General features: G+C 55.7%; 9 protein-coding genes across 9 annotated transcripts; 4 read left to right on the forward strand and 5 right to left on the reverse strand.

Moving 5' to 3' along the window:
* Positions 1-158: 158 nt before the first annotated feature.
* Positions 159-3,381, forward strand: QBC33DRAFT_453911 (Pre-mRNA-processing protein 45; the record flags this gene model as incomplete). Its single annotated transcript, XM_060424707.1, has 6 exons — positions 159-311; positions 382-570; positions 633-899; positions 964-981; positions 1,534-1,731; positions 1,819-3,381. The coding sequence occupies 6 exons, from the start codon at positions 159-161 to the stop codon at positions 3,379-3,381; spliced, it is 2,388 nt and encodes a 795-aa protein (XP_060282383.1).
* Positions 3,382-4,238: 857 nt separating this feature from the next.
* QBC33DRAFT_453690 (glycoside hydrolase family 16 protein) lies at positions 4,239-5,749 on the forward strand (the record flags this gene model as incomplete). The annotated part of the gene is made up of 6 exons (XM_060424699.1): positions 4,239-4,437; positions 4,497-4,550; positions 4,615-4,661; positions 4,720-4,919; positions 4,996-5,483; positions 5,652-5,749. 6 exons carry the CDS (start codon positions 4,239-4,241, stop codon positions 5,747-5,749), a joined length of 1,086 nt encoding a protein of 361 aa, XP_060282384.1.
* A 504-nt stretch (positions 5,750-6,253) lies between these two features.
* QBC33DRAFT_516078 (mitochondrial inner membrane translocase subunit Tim17/Tim22/Tim23/peroxisomal protein PMP24) lies at positions 6,254-7,146 on the reverse strand (the record flags this gene model as incomplete). The annotated part of the gene is made up of 3 exons (XM_060426124.1): positions 6,254-6,817; positions 6,902-6,997; positions 7,078-7,146. 3 exons carry the CDS (start codon positions 7,144-7,146, stop codon positions 6,254-6,256), a joined length of 729 nt encoding a protein of 242 aa, XP_060282385.1.
* An 870-nt stretch (positions 7,147-8,016) lies between these two features.
* Positions 8,017-11,969, reverse strand: QBC33DRAFT_579040 (ubiquitin carboxyl-terminal hydrolase; the record flags this gene model as incomplete). The annotated part of the gene is made up of 9 exons (XM_060431112.1): positions 8,017-8,129; positions 8,188-8,317; positions 8,379-8,696; positions 8,755-9,333; positions 9,398-10,047; positions 10,102-11,044; positions 11,117-11,576; positions 11,640-11,787; positions 11,855-11,969. The coding sequence occupies 9 exons, from the start codon at positions 11,967-11,969 to the stop codon at positions 8,017-8,019; spliced, it is 3,456 nt and encodes a 1,151-aa protein (XP_060282386.1).
* Positions 11,970-13,755: 1,786 nt separating this feature from the next.
* On the forward strand, positions 13,756-15,068 carry QBC33DRAFT_560081 (branched-chain alpha-ketoacid dehydrogenase kinase; the record flags this gene model as incomplete). Its single annotated transcript, XM_060430027.1, has 3 exons — positions 13,756-13,832; positions 13,899-14,181; positions 14,253-15,068. The coding sequence occupies 3 exons, from the start codon at positions 13,756-13,758 to the stop codon at positions 15,066-15,068; spliced, it is 1,176 nt and encodes a 391-aa protein (XP_060282387.1).
* Positions 15,069-15,482: 414 nt separating this feature from the next.
* QBC33DRAFT_620590 (Septin-domain-containing protein) lies at positions 15,483-17,439 on the reverse strand. The gene is made up of 4 exons (XM_060432767.1): positions 16,948-17,439; positions 16,731-16,893; positions 16,356-16,666; positions 15,483-16,304 (listed from the first exon to the last, which is right to left on the reverse strand). The coding sequence occupies exons 1-4, from the start codon at positions 17,050-17,052 to the stop codon at positions 15,717-15,719; spliced, it is 1,167 nt and encodes a 388-aa protein (XP_060282388.1). The 5' UTR covers positions 17,053-17,439; the 3' UTR covers positions 15,483-15,716.
* QBC33DRAFT_542071 (WD40-repeat-containing domain protein) lies at positions 17,440-20,439 on the forward strand. Its single transcript, XM_060428223.1, has 3 exons — positions 17,440-17,555; positions 17,623-17,735; positions 17,807-20,439. The coding sequence occupies exons 1-3, from the start codon at positions 17,538-17,540 to the stop codon at positions 20,385-20,387; spliced, it is 2,712 nt and encodes a 903-aa protein (XP_060282389.1). The 5' UTR covers positions 17,440-17,537; the 3' UTR covers positions 20,388-20,439.
* Positions 20,440-20,533: 94 nt separating this feature from the next.
* On the reverse strand, positions 20,534-22,277 carry QBC33DRAFT_516083 (HypA protein; the record flags this gene model as incomplete). Its single annotated transcript, XM_060426125.1, has 7 exons — positions 20,534-20,566; positions 20,637-20,860; positions 20,952-21,148; positions 21,225-21,645; positions 21,709-22,006; positions 22,058-22,099; positions 22,152-22,277. The coding sequence occupies 7 exons, from the start codon at positions 22,275-22,277 to the stop codon at positions 20,534-20,536; spliced, it is 1,341 nt and encodes a 446-aa protein (XP_060282390.1).
* Positions 22,278-23,021: 744 nt separating this feature from the next.
* QBC33DRAFT_542079 (acetoacetyl synthase) lies at positions 23,022-25,023 on the reverse strand. Its single transcript, XM_060428224.1, has 4 exons — positions 25,006-25,023; positions 24,141-24,860; positions 23,478-24,077; positions 23,022-23,395 (listed from the first exon to the last, which is right to left on the reverse strand). Exons 2-4 carry the CDS (start codon positions 24,798-24,800, stop codon positions 23,237-23,239), a joined length of 1,419 nt encoding a protein of 472 aa, XP_060282391.1. The 5' UTR covers positions 24,801-24,860; positions 25,006-25,023; the 3' UTR covers positions 23,022-23,236.
* Positions 25,024-25,396: the final 373 nt, after the last annotated feature.

A 25,396-nucleotide genomic window follows, 5' to 3' on the forward strand; every position in this document is an offset into this window, starting at 1 on the left:
CCCGAGTAGTGGAGCCATCGGGGCAGGAATTTTGCATATTCCGCCCATTACCAAAAGTCCATCGTGGCACCTTCGGGCTAGAGCAATTGAAGGTCGTGTTCGCGACTGGCTTCCACCCACGACTCTCAGCACATGATACCCCAGCAACACATCTCAGAATGCAACTGCCGATACTAGCATGCGGTTTTCTGGCCTGCCTGGTTGCCCAGGTTTCCGCAACCGCGTTGACCTACAAACTTACAGCGAATGAGAAAGCTTGTTTCTACACAGGAACAAAGGTTAAGGGGGAAAAGATTGCCTTCTACTTTGCGGTACACATTGACCACCCTTTCACTTGTTCGATGGACTAGGCTGGACTTGAATCCTAACAATGGCTCCCAGGTACAATCAGGAGGCTCTTTCGATGTGGACTACGATGTCCTGGGTCCCGGGGGCAAGGTGATCATGGACGGGGAGAAAGAGCGTCAGGGCGACTTTGTCTTCACTGCCCAAGAAGTGGGCGAATACAGGTTCTGCTTCAACAATGAGATGAGCACCTTCGCCGAGAAGACTGTTGACTTCGAGATTGCGGTTCGTACCCTCGGCTTACTCCTTATGTCCAGACATTGGTTGCTGATATGGCGAGTCTACAGGTCGAGAACGAGTCACACGTCAATCTTCCTGCCAAGCAAGGGAGCGATCCGGCCCTGACATCGAAACTCGAAGAATCGCTGTACAAGCTCTCTGGGCAGCTTTCAACCATTACACGTAACCAGAAGTACTTCCGCACCCGCGAGAACCGAAACTTCAGCACGGTACGGAGCACGGAGGGCCGCATCGTCAACTTCAGCTTGATTCAGTGTGGCCTCGTTATCTGCATGGGAGCCCTACAGGTGTTCATCGTCAGATTTTTCTTCCAGGTAAGTCCACCCGATAAATGAGCATAGTCCAAGAGCGTCGGTGTCATATTAACAAGACATGCAGGGCGCAAGGAAGGGTTACGTTTGAATGGCATGCCTGGCTTCTTATCGACTTTCCAGCGCGCACAGCACGGGCTGGCACGGTTTCTAGCATTTCCTGTATAATAGGGGCCCATTCAGGTTTTGGCGAAGGATGGACCGTCGGTAGACAAGACAATGGACTTATTCCGCATGGGTGGAAACCAGTGTTCGACCAAATGAGGTATCACCTGGTGAGGTCCAAGGCCTAACGCCAACTTGAATACCCTGGCAGTCCATGGCCGAGGCTCGACTTAAGCCTTTCCTGAGACTAGCTTAGATGCCGGCGAACGGATGAATTAAGTTATAGGGGAAATGGCCACATAATGCAGCTCACGATATAAATACCATGGCATTCAGTTCTCCCAGACTTTAAAAGTCAGCTGTTGCCATGCTCTTTGTCGATGCCAAGGTCAGGGGAATCTGCATAGCTGGCAGCAAGGCTCAAGCGCGATTGTGGCGCACCACTGCTGTGCGCCACACTTTTTGCAGGCGCGCTAGTGAGCACTAGCATCCAGTATCAATCCCAAATGGCCAGTGACATTTCTCGAGGCAGCAAAAGGTCCAATTCTACAAAGCACCAACTTCACGGTCAAATCCAGTCACGATGACCTCAATAGCGGCGGGCCTTGCGCGAGCACTTCCGAAGCCTCAATATACTGGCGAGGGTGAGGACTTGCCGTCGCACGCCCGGCAGAAAGGCCCAAGGATTGTTGGCCGTGGGGAGCTGGACGAGACCCAGCTCGTGTTGAAGGTCAGTCATGCTTCATTCATTACTGATTCACTTCATTCATTACTGGTCCTCATCAAGCGGAGAGCTAACAATTGTACCACTCTACAGAGATCAGGACCCCCTCCATATGGACAAAGAGCAGGATGGAGACCGCGCGGCCCCGAAGATTTCGGAGATGGTGGTGCCTTTCCAGAGATCCCCGTCGCTCAGTATCCCCTTGACATGGGTAAAAAGTCGTCGACAAGCAGCAACGCCCTGGCCGTCCAAGTTGATGGAGAGGGGAAAGTGCAGTTCGATGCGATTGCGCGACAGGGCCACGGTGAGGGCAGAATCATCCACACGTCCTTCAAGGATTTGATCCCCCTGCGGCAGCGTGCGGATGCCGGCGAAATCAGTTTCGAGCGTCCGAGTGAGGAGGAAGTATCTGCCACTGCGGAGAGGACCAAGAACGCTCTGGCCGTGCTCATCAGCGGCGCCGTTGCTGCCCAGAAACCCAAGAATGTAAACGTTGGCGGGCGAAGGGACCCTACGTTTGTGCGATACACTCCGTCGAACCAGATGGGCGACAACTCGAAGAAGCAGGACCGCATTATGAAAATTGTGGAACGGCAGAAGGATCCCATGGAGCCTCCCAAGTTCAAGCACAAGAAGATCCCGCGAGGACCCCCCAGTCCCCCGCCTCCAGTGATGCATTCGCCACCACGCAAGCTTACAGCCGAGGATCAAGAGGCATGGAGGATTCCTCCCCCCGTATCGAACTGGAAGAATCCAAAGGGTTATACCGTTCCGCTGGACAAGAGATTGGCTGCAGACGGACGGGGACTCCAAGATGTTGAAATCAACGACAAGTTTGCACAATTCTCGGAAGCGCTATTTATGGCAGACAGACACGCTCGAGAGGAGGTCAGGCAGCGAGCGGCAATGCAACAGAGGCTTGCCGAGAAGGAGAAGGCAAAGAAGGAGGAGCATCTACGCATGCTTGCACAGCAGGCTCGGGAGGAGAGAGCAGGTGGAAGGCGGCGATCTCGATCTGGCAGCAGTGGTTCCGAGTCGGGCTCCGAAAGCGACGACTCGGCAGTCCGCGAGCGAGAGGCTGCCCGGCGCGATAAGCGGCGGGATGAGGAGCGTAAATTGAGACAGTCGAGGATGGGTGCAGAGAGGAGAGTTCAAGTTATGGCTCGCGAACAAAACCGCGACATATCCGAGAAGGTGGCGCTTGGAATCGCGAAGCCGACGCAGTCCTCGGAGGCCATGTACGATTCGCGACTGTTCAACCAATCGAGCGGCTTCGACAGTGGATTCAACGAGGACAACCCATACGACAAACCGCTCTTTGCCGCTCAGGAGGCAATCAGCAGCATCTACAGACCGCGGGCGAACGCCGAAGATGACGACGACGAGGCAGACGGAGAGAGGGAAATGTCCAAGATCCAAAGGACCAGTAGGTTCGGCGAAGCCCTGGGCCGAGGGACCTTCAAGGGCACCGACGAGGGGGAGGCGCGGGAGGGGCCGGTCCAGTTCGAGAAGGATGCGACAGATCCATTCAACGTGGACAAGTTCCTATCAGAGGTGGAGCAGAGCTCATCATCCAAGAGGGGAGGGTACGGGCTACAACAAGACGAAGATTCGAGACAATCGAAGCGGGCTCGGATGGATGAGGACGATGACTAAAATAACTGTACGGTACTTTGGCTCTTACAAGTAAAATACATCAGGGTGGGTTTTGCTTCTATGCCAGGGCACAGGCGATAATATGGATCTGCGAATGACAGCATTCCTAGCCCCCACTGCTGGCTCTGCCACGCAATCCAGGGGCTTCCCGTCGTTTATCCTTCCTAGGCACTAGACCTCACTCACAGGTACTACTCGGCAATCCGGGCAATTGAACCAACAACCCCTGAGTCCATCACGCCGACTGCTATAATTAACTGCATCAATTAGGGCGCCAAACGACCCTCTCTCCTTGACACTCCTTCCCGGCCAAGGGAAATCCACTGGTAAGAATCCGTTGCTAGGAAACAAAAAGATCACGCCAGACACCAGCGAACTGGGAAGTCTCCCTCGTATCGCATCAAGCTTCGACCTAGTGGGAAATCAACCCCACCCACACCACGAGGAATGAAAACCCGTCAGTCACTGCAGGCCGGCCCTTCGTATTGGTGCGGCGCAGCAGGGCTGCAGGAATCGCATCCTTGGAAATTCGGCGAGATGGAACACCCGGGATGGTGCTCTACTCTGTCGACCCTTACACTCCCCTCTTGCTGTGGCTTGTTGTTCATTCTCTCAGAACTTTGACTGAACCCTCTTCAGCCTGAACAGTTTCATGGTTACCTATTCGTGTTGACTGAGCAAAATAGAAAAGGGAGGAATAGCTGAATTTCGCGGCCACAGTCAATCTCTATCGGCAGGCGAGGAAAGTAATATATAAACCGCACCGTCAGACGGGGTTGGATGCCCTCCGGGTGATCAGCAGTCCGCACCGCCAGCCCGCGCCGATCTTCAGAACTCGACCCCGAACCTAGGAAGCCATGGCCCGATTCTACGAAGAGCCGTCTGCGCCCTGGTACAAACCGAGGTACTGGCAGAAAAGGACATGGGCGCTTGTTGTATCGACAATAGTTGTGGTCCTCGTCATCGTTATCGTTGTTCCTGTGGTTGTGACGAAGAACAAGCAAAATAATTCATATCCGGACTACACGAAGCTCAATTACACCCTCACCGACACATGTAAGTGACAAGACCTGCCTTTAAGCAATCTACGAACACACCCAACTCACAACTTTCAGACTCAGGCGCAACATTCTTTGACAACTTTAACTACTTCACCGGCTATGATCCAGGTGTGAAACCGTTTCTCGTGCAGGTTCACCCTACAGCCGCTCAAATACTGACTGATCACGATAGCCCACGGACTTGTCCATTATGTCCCCCGGGAGATGGCCGCGCAGCTGGTATGCAGGACCTGACAGAACCAAATGATGACCTCAGTTCGCTAAAGATAGCTTCCAGAACCTGACACCCGCATCAGAGTCCAGTGCCATCCTCAAGGTCGACACAACTGTCGGCCCTGGTTCTGTGCCGGATGCCTCCACGGGACGCTTCTCCGTCCGTGTCGAGTCTAAGAGGCAGTACAACACAGGCCTCTTTATCTTCGACGTGAAGCATACCCCATTCGGCTGCGGCACATGGCCGGCTCTCTGGCTCGCTGAGTAAACATCCCCCTCCCTTTCCCCCCTATTGACAAATCCCCCCATCCTCGTCCCGCAAGACTAAGACCTCGCACAGCCCCGAACCCAGCCACTGGCCCATGAACGGTGAGATCGACATCATGGAGGCGACCAACAAAGCCACGTCCGGCAACTCGATGGCCCTGCACACCACCTCGGGGTGCGAGATGTCGGCCCGGCGGCTGATGACCGGGTCCGCCGGCCAGACGGACTGCAACAACGCGACGAACCACAACACGGGCTGCACCGTCTCGGGCCCGTCCCCGGCCTCGTACGGCGCCTCCTTCAACGGCGCCGGCGGCGGCGTCATGGCCGTCGAGCTGCGCCGCGAGGGGATCCGCATGTGGCAGTTCCCGCGCGACGCCATCCCCGCCGACGTCGCCGGCACCGGCGGCGCCGCGCCCGATCCCAGCTCCTGGGGCACGGCCGTGGCCGACTTCCCCGACACCAAGTGCGACATCGGGAACCACTTCCGCAACCAGAGCATCATCGCCAATATCGACCTGTGCGGGGACCTGACGCTCGCGACGTATGGCGATTCGGGATGTGAGTTTTTTTTTTGGCTCCCTTTTTCTTGGTTACCTACCTCCTATCATAGACGGGCATAGTTCTCGAAGCTAGCTTGACTTTAAACCCTCATGGTCATCTGTTCCCCAATTCTGAATCATCTTTCTGTTACTTTTTCTCCCTTCCACTGACTCTTGAATCCAACAGGTCCAAGCAATTGTACCGATTTCGTGGCCAACAACCCCTCGGCATTCGTCGACGCCTTCTGGGAGTTTGGCGACTTCAAGGTCTACACCGCAGCTTGATATATACGGGGCTTGGACGGCGACTTCCGATAGTTAGTTAATATATTGGTCCCGAAAAAGGGTTTTCAGCGTGGCGCTGGGCAGGAAGATTGTAGATGTGTTGGTCATTTAATGGGAATCTCATAATAATCTAACACCTCAATGGGTCTATTTGCGTTCAACGTTTTCAGATATGCCAACTAATAGTTTCGCTCCTATTCGTACACTGCGAGACTATATCCGCAGGAAGAGGAGATGATGTGTACTTATTTATACAAGACAAAGCCCCGTCTATACCGTTGTATGATGCCACGCCCATGCCATGCCAGGAGTCTTGATGAGAGATTCTCCTCCTGTTTGAGCGAGAAAATAAATAGAAGAAAAAGAAGCCGGAAACGCCGCCGCAGCGAAGAAAAGCAAAAGGAAGTCTAGCAGGAGTTCCACCATGCGGCCTCTCGATCGGGAGGACCACGAGGGAGGGGGGGATCTCCGGGGGGTGTAAAAAGCCAAAAAAGGACCCCCGCCTCACTCATCCTTCGGCATCCTCAGCCACGTATCAATAGCAGCACTGAACGCCGCGAAGCCCGCGCACCCCACGGCGGCGGCCTGTGGGCCCGCGTTGCGCGCCAGGATCGCGCCCGTCAGGCACCCCGCCGCCACGCCGTTGGCGAGGTCGTTCTTGGCCCGCAGGCCCTCGATGCCGCACTCGATCCCCGAAAACAGCGCGCCGACCGCCCCGAAGTTCTTGGCCGTCGAATACGACCGCGTCCCCATGTCCTTGAACCCGTGCGCCAGCTGCCGGCGCAGCGGGACCGACGTCACCGGCGTCGGGCCGGTGGCCGCCGCCGCCGTCGCCGCGGCAGAGCCGGGCGTCGGAATCGAGGCGGCCGAGACGGTAGCAGTCGGAGCCGCTGCCGCTGTTATCGAGCCGGCGCCGGCGGTGATGGGCTTGGCGACGGGCTTGGCGCCGGCTGCTGCCGCTGCCGGGGCGGGTGTGGATGTGGATGTCGTCGCCGCGGCGGTGGCAGAGGCGGCGGTTGCGGTGGCAGGGGCAGTATTAGCAGTATGGAAGGGTGTGTCGTAGGCCATCTGCGCAGAGAGGAGTGGGAGCGGTTAGTGATGCTGGTCGGGACGAAGGAGAGAGGGCCGCATGAGACAATGGGGTGGACTTACCGATGCCATGAAGAGGCCGAACATGCCGCCCAGACCGAACCCCGCCACGCCTGCCATGGCGGTCTTCGCATAGCATGACTCCGTCAGGTTGCTGAGCTATTATCCTGTTAGCGAAGGCCGCGATTTTACTACGAGGCAGAGAGGGTTCGCGCAGGGTCATGACGGGAGAGGCTTACCCATTTTACGTTGGGGTCATTAGGGTCGTACTGTTGTGCGCCGGGCGCGCCGCCTGCTGGGGTATTCATTGTGATAACGCGAGGCCGATAACAACTTCTCTCACGGGTTATGATATGGAACTGATGGTTGAGAGTAACCAGTCTTCCGGGTTATCCAAACTTTTGTGCCGTCCGATACCGCCCTAATAGTTCGTCGCCCCATTCAAGGCAGGATCCACTAATTTGACCCAAGCCGAGCTACAACCACATGCTTTGGCCTTGAGGTAGGCTGGTAGGGAACAAATACAAAGAGTGAGAGCCAAGGATACAAGACTTGCTGCGCACCACGGCCAGCCAGAACCCGAATTAGTACTGGGCATAGAGTACAACTCGGCAGTACCAGAGAAAAGTTCAGCAAGACTAAGGAAGGTGGCGAAATTGGACCTTTCTCACCCTCCGGAACTTTTCTCTAGTTCTCCCGAGCTGTACACCAGAAAATTGGCCACTCTCCTGGTCTTCCCGACATCTGTTGATTCCCCCGAGCTGTATAGGTAATCACCAAAGGTCGACCAGCCAGCCGCGCCGTTGTAATTCAGATCAATCCGGTAACACGGGTAGGCATGATGGGGCGCAATGAAGGCCACACACCCTAATCCTTTGCATACCTATGTTCGTATCTTTATTTGTTCGCAATGCGTGGCCGGGAGGAGACAGACGTCTCTGAAGATAAAAATAAATCCACGCCAACTTCCAAAAGATGTGCTGGGTTCGTGCCGTTCCTATGCCCAATGCCGTACTAACCTGTATGAGACGAAGGCAAAAACCCCCAAACAAACCTGGGCGTACCGTTTTTAACGAACCTCCTATCCATACAGTGGCAGGCCAGAGGGAGGAGAAACAGCCAGCCACAAATCAAAGGTACAGCGCAGGTCTTTCTTCAAAGATAACCGGCACGCCCGTCTAACCTTTGAGAAAGAGATCCCCAACACCGTTGCGCAATGACCTTGACCTGTCTACATGATCCATACCAAGGAAGTCATCTTCACTAGCCGCGACGTCCCAGAGAATGTCGTCTGTTTCATGTCAGAATCCGAGGCGTTGACCAAAGGGGTGAGGAGAAGTTGGACATACCATCTTCTAGCGCTTGTGGCCTTGAGAAGTGCGACCTGCGGACGACGTAGAACTTGATCTTTTCAAAGCTCTTCCCTTTCAGTCCGGTTCGCTTTTCTAGACGCTTCTTGGTGTCGGAGAACTTTTCGCCCTGGATTTACTATATTAGCCAACGGACAGGCATCAATCATGGCACCCTGACACCATCATACCTCCTTCAGTAGAAACCTGAAAGGCATGCCATGGGCCCGGCTGGGCTCGGCCTGGAAGTGGAAGGCCGAGATGAAAGCACTACTGTCGCTAACATCGAGCTCTTCCTCCGGTATACGCTCGGCGACAACGTTTGTATAGTCGTTGATGCTGATGACGGGGTAATTGCGATCGAGTTCTCGGAAGAACTTGTGACCACTCGTCTCATAGATCCGTATCTTCCCGCCTTCCTCCTCGCTCGGCATCTTGGCTTTCTTGATAAGAGCCTGGATGAGGTCTTCGACGTTGCCGCTCTTTGTGACAAGGACATCGTAGGCATCCTGGGTAGGGTTGTTAGCGTCTGCTGCTGGTAGGGTTGGGGGGTTTACATGTCCATACCTCCTTCGTGATCCCTTCGCTAAGGTACGTGAGCTTGATGTTCTTCTTTGTATCCATCTCTGCTAGGCTCATGTCCAGGACCTCGAAGTACAAAGCATCGCCCCGCTGGTTCATATTCAGCTGCCCATAGCCGCCGGGGCTCAATATGGTATTGAGTGTTTGATTTGGGCCTCGCTTTACCGCCGCTCGGGGGTTGCCGGAGCTCGCATTGACGGTATAGAAACGGAGGTGCGTCGGCTCGACGCCTAGTCGCTCGCCAATCTTCTCTGATAACCGATCGTAACTCATCCTCGAGTTCAGCACTATCTCGAAGGGCGGGTACTTTGTCGGATCGCATTTCGCAGGATGAGCATGGAACTTGACCGTCTTCTTGTTCAAGAGAAAATCGTAGTACTCCCGTGCGTCTTCAAACCGGTCCGAGGCCTTGTTGGCTTCCTCGGAGGATTTGTTGTCGCCAAGGCCTAGTCTCGACCTGCGCTCATGCACGCGCTGGAAGCAGACAATGTCGCCATCTTGGAGCTCTGCTGCCTTGAGAGATTGCTTGGCCTTGAGGCCGTCGATCATGCTGGGTTTAATTTCCTGCACCTCAGTCAGAACATGCGCTCTCCAATGCGAACTCGGGGGATGGGCTCTCGAAACTCACCTCCCATAACATGATCTTCTCGTCTGAAGGAAGTTTGTCGCCCCAGCCCATTTTCCTCGTAATGGTCGGCACCAGGTCTTCTATCTTCTTCTCCTTACTGATATAGACGTGACCGGCACCCTTGAGGCACTGGGACTCGACATCAAACCACTTTAGGAACAGCAAGATGAGGTCGTTCTTGACGACGACCCCGTTGGTCTGGCCTTGGTATGTCGGCCAGATCGCTTCGCCATCAGCATTCACTTCCTCGGCAACCTCGACCCATACCCTCAAGGCCTGATCTCGATGAGCCGCAGTGCGGCTATACGTTTCCTCGACGGTTGGTCTCAGATCCATCACCGGTTGGTCGGGACGGATGGTCTTGTTTTGACGGTTCACCATGATCCACAGGCGCACCCGTCGCGGATCTTGCCCGATATCATCGGCGATGGTGCGAACTACCTCGGCCATCGTTGCGGCACGCAGGATTCGGTAGAATCGCGGGGCTGCTGGATCCTGATCGGCATAGGGGTCGAATGTGCCCATGTCAGTCCCGCCATGATGTCGGAAGGTCTCCTCTGTTATGGCCTTGACACCTAGATACAGGTGCTGCTCGTCCTTCTCCTTCTTCCTAGCTTCTCTGGCAGCTATTTCCTCCTCGAGTCGTTGTTCTGCTCAAGAGTCAGCTTATCGTCCTCATACGGAAAAGTCTCTGGGAGGCCTACGAAGGTGTTTTGGGGTATCGTCCGCCTTAACGGGAGTGAGGATCTTGTCGAGCCTGGATTTCCGGATGTACACCAGCATGTAGGCACTATTGGGCCTCATGACGGGGGTCTTCTTCTGTATGACGGGGCGCACATGGTCATTTGGGAAGCGGAACTCGCCACCAAAGTTCTCTTCGAGGACCTCGCGCCTCGTCGCCTTGGTGACCTTATCATCATCGTACTTATACCACCATCCCTCCGTGTTGGGTTTCAAGAATGCATAATAATGGCCTGCATTGAGATCCCCACTGTGGACCAACACGCCATGAAGTTGGTACTCCCAGGATTCCGACATGTCAACATCCTTGTCGAGGAAGGGCGATGCATCGAACTCCTCGGGGAATTCGTATCTATCGTTGATCTTCATCATGGTGTCTCGTTGAATGTCGTATTCGAAGCGCTTCAACTGCAGGTTGAGAACCTCGGGGAAGCTCTGGAAGATGACCCCTTTGTTCGCGTCCTGAAGCTTGTACTCGTCGCCGGCGAAATACTGGTTCTCCCCGTCCAGCTTTTCCACCTGGATGTAGTCCTGGAAACTTTCCAGCAGGCTCTTGTTTCCGCTGACATTCAGCTGGACATCCCAGAAATCTTCTATCCGGCTCGATTCGTAGGGGACGTTGATGCATGAGATATACGTCTTGATCTTGCCACTGAACATCTGTGGCAGAGCCTTCTCATACTCGGTGCCCTTCATCTTATCCTCCATCCGCTCCATTAGCTTACGAGAGAGCTCTTGGACGTCCTGTTGTTCAAATATGTGCCGCGTCTCCCAACCAAAGGACTTCGTGAGCTCATTTGTGCTGACAGCGGCATCCGAGGTCTGAAGTTGATAGAATAACCTCTGCAATGTGTAGGCGCTGTTGCTCATGCTCTCGTCGTGTTGTGTGGGGATCTGGTAGATAGCCTAGCAGGTGTCAGCACCGGGGCGTTTGGGGGATAATCAGGAATTGGCAATGATGAGTGGGAGCGCGGTTACCTTTCGGAAGGCGTTGGTGAAGTAGAGCGACTGCAAAAGCGAGTTCAGGTAACATGTGGCGCCTTGATTCTTCAGGCCCACGTATCCCGTCTCCTTCTTCGAGTCGTAGTTGCTGAAGTTGTGCCATAAAACCCCTGTTTCGTCCTCCACAACCCGGACATAGGCTGTGATGTTGGCAGTGTCGTTTTCGACAAGCGGTCTATCCGAGCCTTCCCAAGGAACATTGAACATCTTCCTGAGCTCCAGGAACCTTGTGAATCCCCAATCACTCTCCTCCTTGGTAAAGCGATGGTGGGCAGAGTGGTGCGTGTATATTGTAGGGTCCTTGGCGTTCCATAGGACTAATGCGAACTGGACACAGCAGCTCCAGTCTTCGGGCACGTTATTCGGCTCGAAGCCATGTTCCAAGTATATCGAGCACTGGTCGACATTGTTGCCCGAGGGGAATAGTAGGATGCGCCTGTACAAAGCATGTAAGAACGGATGCCAGAGTATTACAGAGAAGATTGGAAGTCAGTCATACCATGGGAAACCACCGGCCTGAAAAACTGGGCCATGCTCTTTCTTAGCCAGCGCTCTCCAAGACTCAACGGTCCATGTGTCAACCACATCTTCCAGTATCCGAGGTTCCTCGATCAGTGGGGGGAGAACGATTTCTTTCAAAGCCTCATCTAGCAAGCTATGTCAGCAGTGAGGCGACGCAGAAGAATGGAGGGGCAGGAGCCCGGTTCCACCTACAATCGCTAGCATCAGGCAGGACCTGGTCAGTCTCGTCGGGGTTGATGATGGCGAGACTGTCGGTCTCGATGCCGTTGGGCTCGACCACGTGCTCGGCGGTCTGGTCGACCACCATGGCATTCGGCGACGGCATCTCGGGATGATCGGCCTCCTGGACGAGAGACAGATTATTAGCCACCTCGTAGGCGGGGTATAGGTGCGGTGAAGCGACAGGGTAGAAGACAAGAAGCGTGGTATGGATAGGTGCCCGGGTATGTAGGACAGGTAGGGCCAGGCAGATAGGTAGGTACCTATCCGAGGGTGCAATTCAAGACAAAGGCACAATGCCGGCAGCCGGGAGGTGTGGAGGATGGACTTACCATTATGCAGGTATCCAAGGGAAGTCGCGGATGGAAGCGCGAAACTAGCAGCGAAGAGCTCCAGCCGTAAGGAACGATCCAAGGCAGGATCGCGTCTTAATCAACCACTCGCAGTCCCAAAATGTGATTTTGGCCTGTTTTAGAGGCGCCGTTGTAGGAAATATGTAGCCAGCTGCTCTTGCGCTAAGATATCGAGCACGCGGAGGGTTAACTGTGGAGGGGGTTGCTTGAGGTGCAAAACCGGAGTACGCAGCGGAATAAAATCTTTGGGCCAGTGGCAGAGGATCCTGAATGTGAGTCTACACTGCCTAGCAGTTCCACCGAGGCGCAGTGGTGTCGGGTACTTCCAAGCTCTGGTCTGTCAGTGCAGTACCTGTTTCTGAGGCGGGGCAAGGCGATGACTACCAGGTTTGTGCAAATAGAAGGTGTATTACTTTATCAATTTCCCAGGTGCAAGACTTTTCTTATTTTCAACGCCTCAGCTGCCTCGAGCAGGGACCCCTCCAATGACGTTTTAAACACCGTGGGCCAAGCCCGCCCATGACCAGATAGGTAGATGATCAAAGATGAGCGAGTCTCCCGCCATTTGATCGCCAGCCTGCCCTTCTTCAAGCCAAGTTTCGATGCGCGCGTCAGCATTACAACCAGCCTCGTACCTCCGCAATTGAATGCAGTAGGCACCGGCCGTCATTATCATTCGGCTGCCTGCTGCCCAGGTAGGTACCCAGTGGAGGTTAGGTAGGTAGGTAGGTTGGTGGGTTGGGGGGCTCCTGCCATCGGTGCCTCGACCTGCACTATTTGGCCCGCAGCCGGCCCCTTGTAAGTTCCGGGGGCCGAGGCAGCGAAACACCCGTGAGTTGATCAGTTATCACCGATATATATCTAGAAATACTCGACCTGAGCGGATCGGCCTCGACTCTCCCGTACCTGGCCTGTTCTCACCTCAGGGTCGCTGGTAATATATCATTTCCGGATGCCGGGACCCTCTACAAGCAAGCTTCAATTATCCTCCCGCTCCCGTGTGGGGTAACAAGCACATGCTTGTCAGCAGAAATCGGAATCATAGATACCTGTACCTAGACTCTGAGTCAAACTGAGTATGATTCAAAGCTCCTTCCCCGCGACAGCCACAACCAAAATCGCTCCTTCCAAAGGTGTTACATAGAACTGCCCTATCTATGTAAGGATTACGCCTCCTATCGAGCACTTCTTGCTGCCAGCTTCGATTTTCGGCCGTTGTCTCGCATGGAACCGCTGGAATGCGTCGACTCTCGCAGAATCCCACTGCGCCCTTATGGCTGAGAACTGGTAGCCGCCTCTTGTTTGCGGGGGAGTGCCTGCATGTGCCACCACGGCGGCTTTCTCTTGCGTCTCGATCCCGATCTTCACACAGCAGCCACACTCCAAGATGGCGGCCCTTCACTGTCCTTGATGAGTGAGTGCAGCAAAACTTTCTAAGCTCAATCTAGGTTGCTACCTGGAGCTCACAATTGTTCTAGATGGGTCGCAAAGGAGGCCCGTCCCATCAGTCTACGCCAGCTCATGGTGTTTGGGCGGTCCCTAACAGAGTCCCGGCTCATCAGTTCGGCCAACTACGTCCGGACTGAGCTTCCCGCGAGGTAGATGCTTAGCTGTGCCCCCTTACCAGACTTGCCAGCGCCTGCTAACTTCCTCTTCCCCTCCAGATTAGCACATCGCATCCGCGACATGCAACAGTTGCCATACGTCGTTGTCACAAATCCCCATTTCAGCGAAGTCTACGACTTATACTATCATGCCTTCGATACCTTCCGCAAAGTGCCCGAGGTCAAGACTCTGGAGGACAATGACCGGTTTTGCAAGACGATCAGCTCCATGCTGCGAGCGCATCTGACCGTCATTCCGAAACTCGCTATGGGCGTCTTAGAATGCAGTGGGCTGATGGACCCCAAAGAGCTGGACAAGTTCATGAATACCATCCTACGTTCTGTAAGTTGACCTTGTAGACTTGCGCCGGACATGTGGCAGGCAGTGTGCTCACATTCGCGTTTTCTCCGTAGCGTATATCCCGCCGTGTCATCGCCGAACAACACCTCGCCCTGACCGAGACCTTCCAGGCGCCCTGGTTCTCCCCCGGCGCGAAACTCTCCGAGACCGAGTTCATCGGCGAGGTTTTCCTCAAATGCGTCGCTAAGGACGCCATCGAGCGCTGCGGCAAAGCCATCCGCAGCATATCGCAAAGCGTCTACGGCCCAGACGTGCCCATCCCCAATATCAAGATCGAGGGCCACCTCGAGGCGAGCTTCCCCTACATCCTCAGCCATCTCGAGTACATCATAGGCGAGCTCCTCCGCAACTCCGTCCAGGGTGTTGTGGAGACACACCAGCGCCAGCAAGGCAAGAACAAGGACGGGAAACCCCCTCCGGACATCGAAGTCACAATCTGCGAGAGCCCGCAGCACGTCATAATCCGCGTCTCAGACCAGGGCGGCGGCATCCCCCGCGAGGTCATGCCATACCTGTGGTCATTCAGCAAAGGGCCCGCCAGCGCCCGCCTCCTGGAGAACCTAGGGAAGGTGCCCAAGATGGCCGCCACGATGCAGGAGTTGCTAGTCGAGCACCAGGCCCAGGAGGATGCGGCCCCCGAGACGGGGGCCTCGAGGCACGGTAGCTCGCTGGCGTCGCTCTCGAGCCGGCTACCGAACCTGAGACTGGGCATGGGATTGCCCCTGAGCAGGGTGTACGCGGAGTATTGGGCCGGAAGCTTGGCGTTGCACAGCCTCGAGGGCTACGGCGTGGACGTGTTCCTGCAGATATCGAAGCTGGGGAACAAGAATGAGCAGTTGACGACACGGGCAAGCATGGACGCGGTCTAGCCAACTGAACATATATCGACTTAGACTCGCGGGCTAAGAAACTACGTCGGTTCCACGAGGTTTATCCCGCATGAAATAGATGTAGCAACCGCCACCAGCCTCACCAACCTCACGCGGTGGGATGACCCCCGCCATTACGTATTTTGCTTAGGAAAATGTCAGGCATTCTCATTATCTGGTATCATTGAAAACGAGGCCGAATTACATCGTGACTAAAAGTAACTAGTTCGAAAGGGGGTAGTGAAAAAGGGGAGGTTGTAAGGAGATGAAAAATGGAGCCCCTCTTGGAGCCTCGAGAGAGGGCTTCTGGGTTCCCCGTCTGTAGTAGCTGAAAACCCTTGAACCTTTTTAGACTTCCGGATCGATTAGAAGACAGGGAGGAAGGCGAGAGGGGCTTCAAACACGCAAACAGATGTTCAACCATGGAAGCTAGAAAATCGCATCACCACCACCACCACCACCACCACCGCCACCATCACCATCACCACCACGACATTCGGCGTATCCACAGATTCGCCGTCCTCACGGGTATTCTTGGTCCAACTCCAGAGCAGCCCCGCGGGGGGGAAGCAGCACTCCAAGAAGATCCGGCTATTTCATATGCGGAACGAGAAAACGAGAGGGGAAATAAGCGCACACGAGTCCCCTTTAACGACGGCCGTGGCTGCGGACGGCGCTCCCCTGCATCTGCTCCAGCTCGCCCTCGAGCTGCTTGATCTGAGCGTGGGTCTGCTCGAGATCCTTGTTGAGGCGGTCGCGCTCGGCAATGAGCTTCTGCTCCCATTGTCGGAAACGCTGCTCCTCGATCTTGACCTGCTCGGTAAAACGCTTGCGCAGGGCCTCCTCCTCCTCCTTGAACTTGGGGTTGTCCAGCTTTCTGGGGCGCGCCTCGCCAAACTTGCGGGTCTCCATTTGCTGCGCCCGGTAGGCCTCGTAGTGAAGCTCCTCGGTGGTGTGGATGAGGTCGAGCATGTGGGTGCGGATCAGGATGGACCGCACCTTCTTGAAATCGCAGTGGTCTTCGTTCTCGACCTCGGCAACGCCCCACGAGTACTGACGGCCCTTGACGATGCGGCCATCGCTCGTCTTGACGTCCTTCTCCGAGCCGATGACGGCGAAAGGCATGGCAGCCATCAGGCCTCGGGCGTGCGCGGCAGCAGACTCATCATCCTCCTCAATCGGCGGCTGGTAGATCTTGATGCTCTGCTCCTCGATGACGGCCCGGATCTTCACAGGCTAATTAGCACTTTGCGGTTCCCAAAGTTGTCGGAGAAATTGAGCTCTTACCCTCTGCTTGAACTTGGCGAGGTCGGCGGGGCTGAGGGTGTCTGCCTTTGCGATGACCGGAATCAGGTTCACCCTAGAGCAGAGCCTCTTCATAACCTCAATGTCGAGGGGCTTGAGGGTGTGGCCAGTGGGGCGGATGAAGTACAGGCAGGCATGTACACGCAGGTCGATCTTGTCCTGGCGGCGCGGCTGCTGCTCCTGGAGCATGTAGGATTCGTGCTGGTCATCCAGGAACTCGATGATAGGCATCCACGAGTCGCGGTTGTTGACATAGTCGCCAAAGCCTGGGGTGTCGATGACCGTCAATCGGACTTTTGATGATTGTCAGTTGCCATGTAAACATGCGTATACATATAATATCTTGTGGCATCGTACCCTTGAAAAACTTCTCCTCGAGCTCGGCCTTGGTGATCTCAATCTCAACAGTCTTGTCGACCTGCTTCTGATGGCGGCGCTTGTGGTCGGCATAGTTCTTGATGGTGGTGGAGAAGAGCGTGTTGATGAAAGTCGTCTTGCCGAGGCCGGATTCGCCAGCAACCTAAAAGGTCATTAGGGAATCTTCAAAGGACATAGCTCATTGACAAGGCCGCACCATAATAGTAAAAGCCGCGCCCCTCTTTGCAACGATCTTGTGTCGCTGGTTGGGGAGGTTGGCAATGCCAATCGGCGAGGCGCTTTCGGCGGTGGCAGGTGCCATTGTGTACACAAAGTCAGGTCGGACGTGTGAATAGAGGTCGAAAGGGGGGTAATTTTCTGTCAAAAACCGTTGGTGGTGACGGTGAGACTACAATTGAGAGAGGCGGTCGAGGGTTTGTTTGATGTTTTGACACCGGGTTGAAAGTCTGGGGAGCTCTTGTGGTTTCAGGGGAGAGAAAGTTCCACCGCTGGTCAAATTTCCAGGCGCACGGAGCACCTGGGGTCAATATGGAAAGTGGCAGGTCAAAAAGGCAGGTTGGGCCATCCCCTTTTCTGGTTGCTCCCCAGTTCCCAGGGGTAAACTGCGCCTTTCTCTTAATGCACTAGTGTCCCGGCAAGTGGAGGAAAGAATCTCCGACCCCGCCAAAATTTTGGAAATTTTGGAGCAGCAACCAGGAAGCGCATCCCACCTCCAGCAGTGCAAGACCGCGAGAAACTGCAAAGTTCAGCGATTGTTTGGCCACCAGAGATGGACGTTCGGTGATAATGAAGACAGATTTCAGAGTATGTACCCTTTGTACCCCTCCAATTGAGCATACTAGTCAGTATGGTTAACACTCGCTTTCTCTAGTTCTCCAACTTGCTTGGAACAGTATATTGTCAGGGTAACCTTCTGTTCAGTCCAGATGGAACACACTTATTCTCTCCTGTGGGCAACAGAGTGACAGTCTTCAACCTTGTCGAGTGAGTGGACTCGTCAATTCCACCTTCAGCCCACAATGTCAATGTTGCCGATCTTGCTAACTCCATCTCAGCAACAAATCCTATACCCTCCCATTTGCCCACCGTAAGAACATCTCAAGGATTGGCCTCACCCCCCAGGGCAACCTCCTACTCTCGATTGACGAAGATGGCCATGCCATTTTAACCAACGTTCCGCGACGGGTTGCGCTCTATCACTTCTCGTTCCGAGCCCGTGCCACCGCCCTGTCGTTTTCCCCATCCGGGCGCTACTTCGCCGTGGGACTAGGGCGGAAGCTGGAACTCTGGCATGTCCCCTCGACCCCCGACTCAAATGCTGAAGGCGAACTCGAGTTTGCGCCTTTTGTGCGATACCACACCCATACCGGCCATTTCGACGACGTTCGACACATCGAGTGGTCAACCGATTCGCGCTTCTTCCTAAGCACATCAAAGGATCTCACAGCGAGGATATGGAGCTTGAACCCGGAAGAAGGATTCACCCCCACAGTTCTGTCAGGCCACAGGCAAGCCGTTGTCGGCGCTTGGTTCTCCCAGGATCAAGAGACGATCTATACTGTCAGCAAAGATGGCGCAGTCTTCGACTGGCAATATACAGGGCCGCCGAAGCGGGACGAGGATGAGATGCGCGACGTTGAAGACTCAGACATGCGGTGGAGGATAGTCAACAGGCACTACTTTCTCCAACATGGCGCTCACCTGAGGTGCGCCGCATACCATCCTGCTTCCAATCTGCTGGTTGCAGGGTTTTCAAACGGGATATTCGGCCTGTACGAGATGCCCGACTTCAACATGATCCACAGCCTAAGCATATCTCAAAACGAAATCGACTTCGTTACCATAAACAAAAGCGGGGAGTGGCTGGCTTTCGGGGCCTCCAAGCTGGGCCAGTTGCTGGTGTGGGAGTGGCAGTCGGAATCCTATATCTTGAAACAGCAGGGTCATTTTGACTCGATGAACTCGCTCGTCTACTCGCCAGACGGACAAAGGATCATCACCACAGCCGACGATGGGAAGATCAAGGTGTGGGATATCGAGTCTGGCTTCTGTATTGTGACGTTCACAGAGCATACCAGCGGAGTCACAGCCTGCGAATTTGCCAAGAAAGGAAATGTCCTGTTTACGGCAAGTCTCGATGGGTCAATCCGAGCCTGGGATTTGATACGGTACAGGAATTTCAGGACGTTTACGGCGCCGACAAGGCTGTCCTTCTCCTGTATGGCGGTTGATCCGAGCGGGGAAGTAGTTGCCGCCGGCTCGATTGACTCCTTCGACATTCATATCTGGTCTGTTCAGACCGGGCAACTCCTCGACCAGCTTTCCGGCCACGAGGGGCCGGTTTCCGCGCTGGCATTTGCACCAAATGGCGGCTTACTGGTTAGTGGAAGCTGGGATCGGACGGCTCGGATATGGTCAATATTTAATCGGACCCAAACGAGCGAGCCGTTGCAATTACAGGCAGATGTGCTGGACATTGCCTTTAGGCCAGATTCCCTGCAAGTCGCCGTGTCTACCCTTGATGGACAGCTATCCTTCTGGTCCGTGTCGGAGGCAGAGCAGACCTCGGGCATCGATGGCCGTCGCGATGTCTCCGGTGGCCGGAAGATCACCGATCGGAGGACTGCGGCGAACGTTGCAGGAACGAAGAGCTTCAATACCATACGATACAGCACAGATGGAAGCTGCCTCGTTGCTGGTGGGAACAGCAAATATATCTGCCTGTACTCGGTCACCACGATGGTGCTTCTCAAGAAGTTCACCGTCAGCGTGAACCTCTCGCTATCGGGAACACAAGAGTTCTTGAACAGCAAGTTGCTTACAGAGGCAGGGCCGGAGGGCCTCATCGACGACCAGGGGGAGGCATCGGATCGAGAAGACCGGATAGATCGGTCGCTGCCGGGGTCCAAACGCGGAGACCCATCAGCACGAAAGAGAATGGCCGCAGTACGTGTCAACGGCATCGCGTTCTCGCCGACGGGGACCGCGTTCTGCGCTGCGTCGACAGAAGGCCTGCTCGTTTACAGCCTCGACAACACGCTCCAGTTCGACCCCTTCGACCTCAACATGGAGATCACCCCGGCGTCCACCCTCGCCGTCCTGGACCAGGAAAAGGACTACCTGAAGGCCCTCGTGATGGCTTTCCGCCTGAACGAAGCAGGCCTGGTCAAGCGCGTATTCGAGGCCATCCCGCACACCGACATCGTGCTCGTGGTCGGGCACTTCCCCACCGTCTACGTCCCCCGCCTGCTGCGCTTCGTCGCGGCGCAGACCGAGCAGTCGCCGCACATCGAGTTCTGCCTGCTGTGGATCAAGGCGCTGGTCGACAAGCACGGCCCCTGGTTGACCGCGAACAGGAGCAAGGTCGACGTGGAGCTCCGGGTGGTGGCGAGGGCCGTGTCCAAGATGAGGGATGAGGTCAGGCGGCTTGCGGACGAAAACGTCTACATGGTCGACTACCTGCTGGGTCAGGCTAGCAGTAGTGACAAGCAGGAAGAAACGAAGTCGCTGGAGTGGGATTTGTCTAAAGCGTTCGGCACCAAGCTGCTGACCGGAAAGGAAAAGGGCTTGGGTGTGGATGATGTAGTCCAGGCACCTGTCGTGGTTGGCGAGGATGAGTGGATCGGATTAGATTAGAACTAGAGGCTTGCGTGTTTATTCGTTATGTACTGTACATTCTGATCCAAAACACCGCCCCACTGCGGTTCCCATTTCCGTTTAGCATAGTCCGTGAAACCAACGCCGTTCGTCGTTTCCTCCGAAGGACCATATACATTTATGTCTCACAGCTTGGCATCAGGAGCATCAGGCACGTTCTGTTCCCAAAGATGATGGTTAGCACGACCAAGTAAATTGTCGGTCGGAATTTTCAGTGCAATGACATACCTCCCACGCCTCATCAAGGCCGGTTGTCCGGACCCAGTGCGGCCCCGGGGCCTCGACCGAATCGACGATCAGGCGGTGGACCTTCATCCAGACGTCGTCGCCCCGGATGACGGTCCAGTCCTTGCCTTGGTACTTGGTAGAGAGCTCCTGGCATATCCCGGCTGCGCGGCCGAGCTTGATGGCGTGGCCGTCGTCGTCGAATAGATGCAACCTAGAGACGACGTCTACGGGTGGAAGAAGGCAAAAATTGTCAGCCTATTCTCTCTCTCTCTCTCTTTACGTCTGGCGGGTGGAGAGAAAGGGGGGGTGAAATACCTGCGGGCATCTTCCCGGATTCGTCCCGGGGCCTGTACAACGTGATGGAGTCGAGCGAGAGCGGCGGCACGGCCCTGGCGGCGTACTGTACGAGGTCCATGCGGATCTTCCACTCCAGGATGCGGACCTTGACCTCGGTCGAGATCCACGGCTGGGCGTTGATGGTGAGGAAGATGGGCGCCGAGTTGACGTGGTGGCTTTTTGCGGTGGGGGGTCAGCGTCTGTTTGCCAATTGCGCCGAGGGGAGATGGGAGAATAGTTCGGGGTTCTCACATGAAGAAGAAGTCAAACTTTGGATGCTTCGGTGGGTGGATCGCCGCCGCAGCCGCCATGTACAGAGCCGAGTGGAACATCTCGGCCGTCTTCTCCTCCAGCTGTTCCGGCCTGACCTTCACGCGGCTCGCGACCTTCAGCATCTCGGCGCGGGCGCGGACGAGCACGCCGTCGCGGACCTTGTTCGAGTCCTCCATCCGCACCGAGTTGGCCAGCTTGTCGTTATCGTGCACCGCCTTGTAGAGGGACACGATCGAGGGCATGTCGCCGGCGGAGGACTGTGCTGCTTCCTTCTCGGCTTCGAAGAGGAAGGGGTTGAGATCGTTGCCGTGGACACTTGTTTGCGCAAGTGCTTCGGCTACGATGGCCGGTTGGGCCCATTCCATGCCGTACATCAGCTGGATGATGGGATGGAGGAAACCTAAGGGGCGGTTTAGTTGTCTCTGTTCCGTTCCCCAAACATTCTAGCCCTGCTTCTACGGACCTGCAAAGAGTCTCCCAAATACGTCATCGGCGGCCTCATCGCCCTTGAAGACATACTCGTTCATCACATTCTCCCACCCCTTCTTGTCGATCTCCTTCTGGAAGAAGCGGAGGAAATCGGGATAGTATTTCTCCTTGCCGAGATACTTCTTTGCGTGGTCCCAGTCCTTGAGGTCCTCTATGACTCCGCCATGAGGCGGCAGGACCGGCCGCTGGTACCCGGTATTCGCATCGTAGCCTTTCTGGAGAGCTTCGGCACCTGCTCCGGTACCGTAGAGAGCTAGAATGTGATGGGGAATCTTGACGCTGTCTCAGAAAGCGTTCTTATAAGTGGCGGACACATAACATACGTGATTGTGGAAGCCGTCTTCGTTGAAGAAGACGTGGTGTTCCTGGTTGATGGTCAGTTCAAATATAATCAAAGTTCAGGGCTCCTCGACTCACTTGGAGATCTTTTTGTAAGAGCTCTGAAGCTTTCTTCGCTGTTTCTTCAGTCTGTTTAAACTCCCACAGCCCACTATTCTGCGGCGTGATGTGGACTTGATACGCTGTCCCAGTGGCCGGTGCCATATTGCTTAGATTTCGAACCCGAGACCACCCGATAGAATGGCGATTGTATGAACGTCTCAGGGTTGATAACGCGACAGAGCGAGCCAAAGTCATCGATAGTTATATCCCCTCTCCGGAAATAGGCTCGGCGATGCCCACTCCTTATATGGGCAGTATTTATTGCCCCCTCAAAGAGGTGGTATTAGTAATTGGTCAAGGAAAGGCGACGCCATGCAGGTAGGGAAACCAAGATCATGAGCTACCAGTCACGGTCCAGCATGGCCTACACGAATCACTGCAAGCCTGTCTCAAGGTCTCAGGGGGGGTCTGGTCGATGACGGCCACGAGCAGTGACTGGACTACCGTTCCAGTTCCTGACAACCACACGCTTGCGGGGAAAAGCACTGAGGTAGATATGACACTGAAATGTCATGAGCATCTTCAACGACCCCGGATTTAGAGTGACATCATCAAAATGCCCTGGGGGAAGCTTGGCGCCTCGCTAATCCAACCAACCATACGAGCATCATTACTTAACAATATCTGGGGGCAAAAGAGCATAGCGTCATTCTTCATGATAACATACTCTCAGTCATCCTCCTCCCCTAACCTGAAACTTATTTCCTTCACGATTATTTAGCGATTGCTACGAGTGATGAATGCAGGCACCTATTTAATGCGTTGCCAGTGAAAGCTGCCTTACCAGATTGAGGTAAAGAGTAGTTGTCACAGTGCGCGACCATGACCCCTATCCTGGATCAGGGGCTCCTTATTTCTCTAACTCCAATGCTTCGTTGCCTATACCATATTCTGCTGATTTATGGCGTATAGCCATTATATTCCCCGGGGTTGCCTTACGCAGTATCGCTAGGCGGTCATGTACCACTTTCCGTTTTGCTGGCAACCCCTTTCCACACTGCTGTATGCTATGGTAGAACGAGTGAAGAGCACATTCTACTGGGTTACAACAACACCTGGTTTCAAAGCTTCTCCTTTGCACCAATGAGATCCTCGACCCTTGCAAACTGGTAGTAATACTCCAGGCTCCGCGGGTTCGCCAATGTCCCACTGGGCTTGATCTTCTGCCCCGAGACTATCTGCTTCACGGGCAATTCGACCTTCTTCAGATTGACCGTCGTCTTCAAACATTGCTGTCAGCCACGGCGTAACCAAACGATCGGTCTCAACCCCTGCGGCAAACAGAGCCAGGTAGCCACTCACCGGAATCTCAGGCGTCTCAAAGACATATCTGGGCACGTGCCTCTTGGAGAGGTCCTTCCTGATCGCCTCCTTAACCTCATTCACCAGCCTCCGATCAAACCTATGCCCCGGCCTCATCAGCAAGAACAGCATGACGCTCTCGTCATGGTCGCCCGGCCGCCTCTGGCCGACGCAAAGCGAGTCCGCGACGCGGTCCGCGAACCGCTCCTCGACAACCGAGTAGATCTCAGCGGAGCCGAAGCGCACGCCCGAAGGGTTCAGCACGCCGTCAGCGCGGCCGAGGAAGTAGATGTTCCCCGTGACCGGGTGGACGCAGCAGAAGTCGCCGTGCGCCCAGACGCCGTCGAAGCGCGCGAAGTAGGCCGAGTGGTACTTTGAGCCGCGGCACGCCACGGGCGTCTTGTCGCCCCAGAAGCAGCAGGGGACGTTGGGGAAGGCGGATACGGCCACGAGTTCCCCGGGAGTTCCGTGCTCGACCTCCTTTCCCGGGCCGTCTGGGAGGAGGGAGTCGTAGATGGCGACGTGGATGCCGAGGGAGGGGCCTTGGGTCCCGCCAACGTAGACTGGAGTGAGGGGGTTCATGAGGCCGAAGCAGCCAGCCTGGGCTGTGGTGTCAGCGGAAACAAGAGGTACGACCATGCATGCAGCGGGGCGAGCACTCACAATGTCCGTACCACCAGATATGTTAGCCAAGTGGACATTCGGTGGGAAACCCCTGTCATAGAACCACTCGAACAGCTGATCCGAGAGGACCATGCCGGTACAGGTGACGATACGGAGGCTCGACAGGTCGGCCACCTCGCGAGGCGAGATGCCATTCTTGGCCACCTCGAACATCCACCGCGGGCTGATGCCCAGCTTGGTGACCCTCTGCTCCTCGGCGATGCGGATCAGCACCTTTGGGTCGGGCTGGAACGGCGAGCCATCGTACAAGACGGCGCGGCCGCCAAACAGGAGCACGCCGACGCTGGCAAAGTACATGATCCAGCCCACGGTGGTGTACTGCAGCGCCACGCTGTCGGGCCCGCTGCCCTCGTGCAACCCGCCCTCCTTGAAGTAGTTGATCAGCGCCCCGCCGACCGAGTGCACGATGGCCTTGGGCATGCCCGTCGTGCCGGACGAGTAGCAGATGAGGAACGGCTCGTGGAAGGGGATGCGGACGAACCCCGGGTCCGGCAGCCCGTCCGCGCGGGAGACGAACGCGTCCCACGTCTCGGACCGGGGCACCACTCCCGAGATATCCAGCGGCTCGGGGAACCGCGGCAGGACCACGACGCCGTCGAACTCGCTGCACTCTCTCAGCCCGTCGACGACCTCGGCCATCTTGACTCGGAGGTCGATCCTCTTGCCGTTGTAGACGGCGGCATCGTCGAAGAAGAGCAGCTGAGGAGAAGCCAGTCAGTCAGTCAGTCGATTCACATAGGCAAACCTGTTCCCCGTGCCCCAACTTGGACAGATCACCATCCTCCAGACATGACAACAGAAAGGGGAAAACGAAAAAAAAAGAAGGAAAAAAACGGCCACCCACCTTCGGATCAACCTGCACCGCCCGCTGCAATATCCCCCCAACCCCCATATCCGCCGAGCAGCTACAGAACACGGCCCCCACCCACGCAGCAGCAAGCCAAACGACCAACGTCCCGACCCCATTTCCCCCAACGGCGACGACCCTATCCCCCCTCCCCACCCCCCTCGCCCTCATCGCAGCAGCCGCCCTCCCCGCCCGCGCCCGCAGCTCACCCCACGATACATGCCTCACCTCGCCGCCGCCCTCGCGGACCTCCGTCACCGCCGTCGTCGCGGCCGTGGAAGAAGAGGAGGAGGAGCTGCTGCGGAACGGGGGAGGAAACAGCAGGTTCTCGGCAAAGTTGAGCTCCACGCCCCCGAACCAGCGCGGCACGGCGTCGATGGGCGCGGAC

This window comes from Phialemonium atrogriseum, assembly GCF_030411735.1.
Source record: "Phialemonium atrogriseum strain 8032-3 unplaced genomic scaffold QBC33scaffold_16, whole genome shotgun sequence".
NCBI lineage: Eukaryota > Fungi > Ascomycota > Sordariomycetes > Cephalothecales > Cephalothecaceae > Phialemonium > Phialemonium atrogriseum.

Excerpts from the sequence above, each read along its gene's own strand:
- QBC33DRAFT_620590 (XM_060432767.1), bottom strand. The coding sequence starts at position 17,052 with ATGGCACCTGCCACCGCCGAAAGCGCCTCGCCGATTGGCATTGCCAAC. Across the intron at positions 16,894-16,947 it reads GCGCGGCTTTTACTATTATG|GTTGCTGGCGAATCCGGCCT; the intron begins GTGCGGCCTTGT and ends ATGACCTTTTAG. Across the intron at positions 16,305-16,355 it reads TCGCCAAGTTCAAGCAGAGG|CCTGTGAAGATCCGGGCCGT; the intron begins GTAAGAGCTCAA and ends AGTGCTAATTAG.
- QBC33DRAFT_542071 (XM_060428223.1), top strand. Across the intron at positions 17,736-17,806 it reads ACAGTCTTCAACCTTGTCGA|CAACAAATCCTATACCCTCC; the intron begins GTGAGTGGACTC and ends ACTCCATCTCAG.
- QBC33DRAFT_542079 (XM_060428224.1), bottom strand. The coding sequence starts at position 24,800 with ATGGCCGAGGTCGTCGACGGGCTGAGAGAGTGCAGCGAGTTCGACGGC. Across the intron at positions 24,078-24,140 it reads TATCTGGTGGTACGGACATT|GCTGGCTGCTTCGGCCTCAT; the intron begins GTGAGTGCTCGC and ends ACCACAGCCCAG. Across the intron at positions 23,396-23,477 it reads TTGAGACGCCTGAGATTCCG|ACGACGGTCAATCTGAAGAA; the intron begins GTGAGTGGCTAC and ends CAATGTTTGAAG.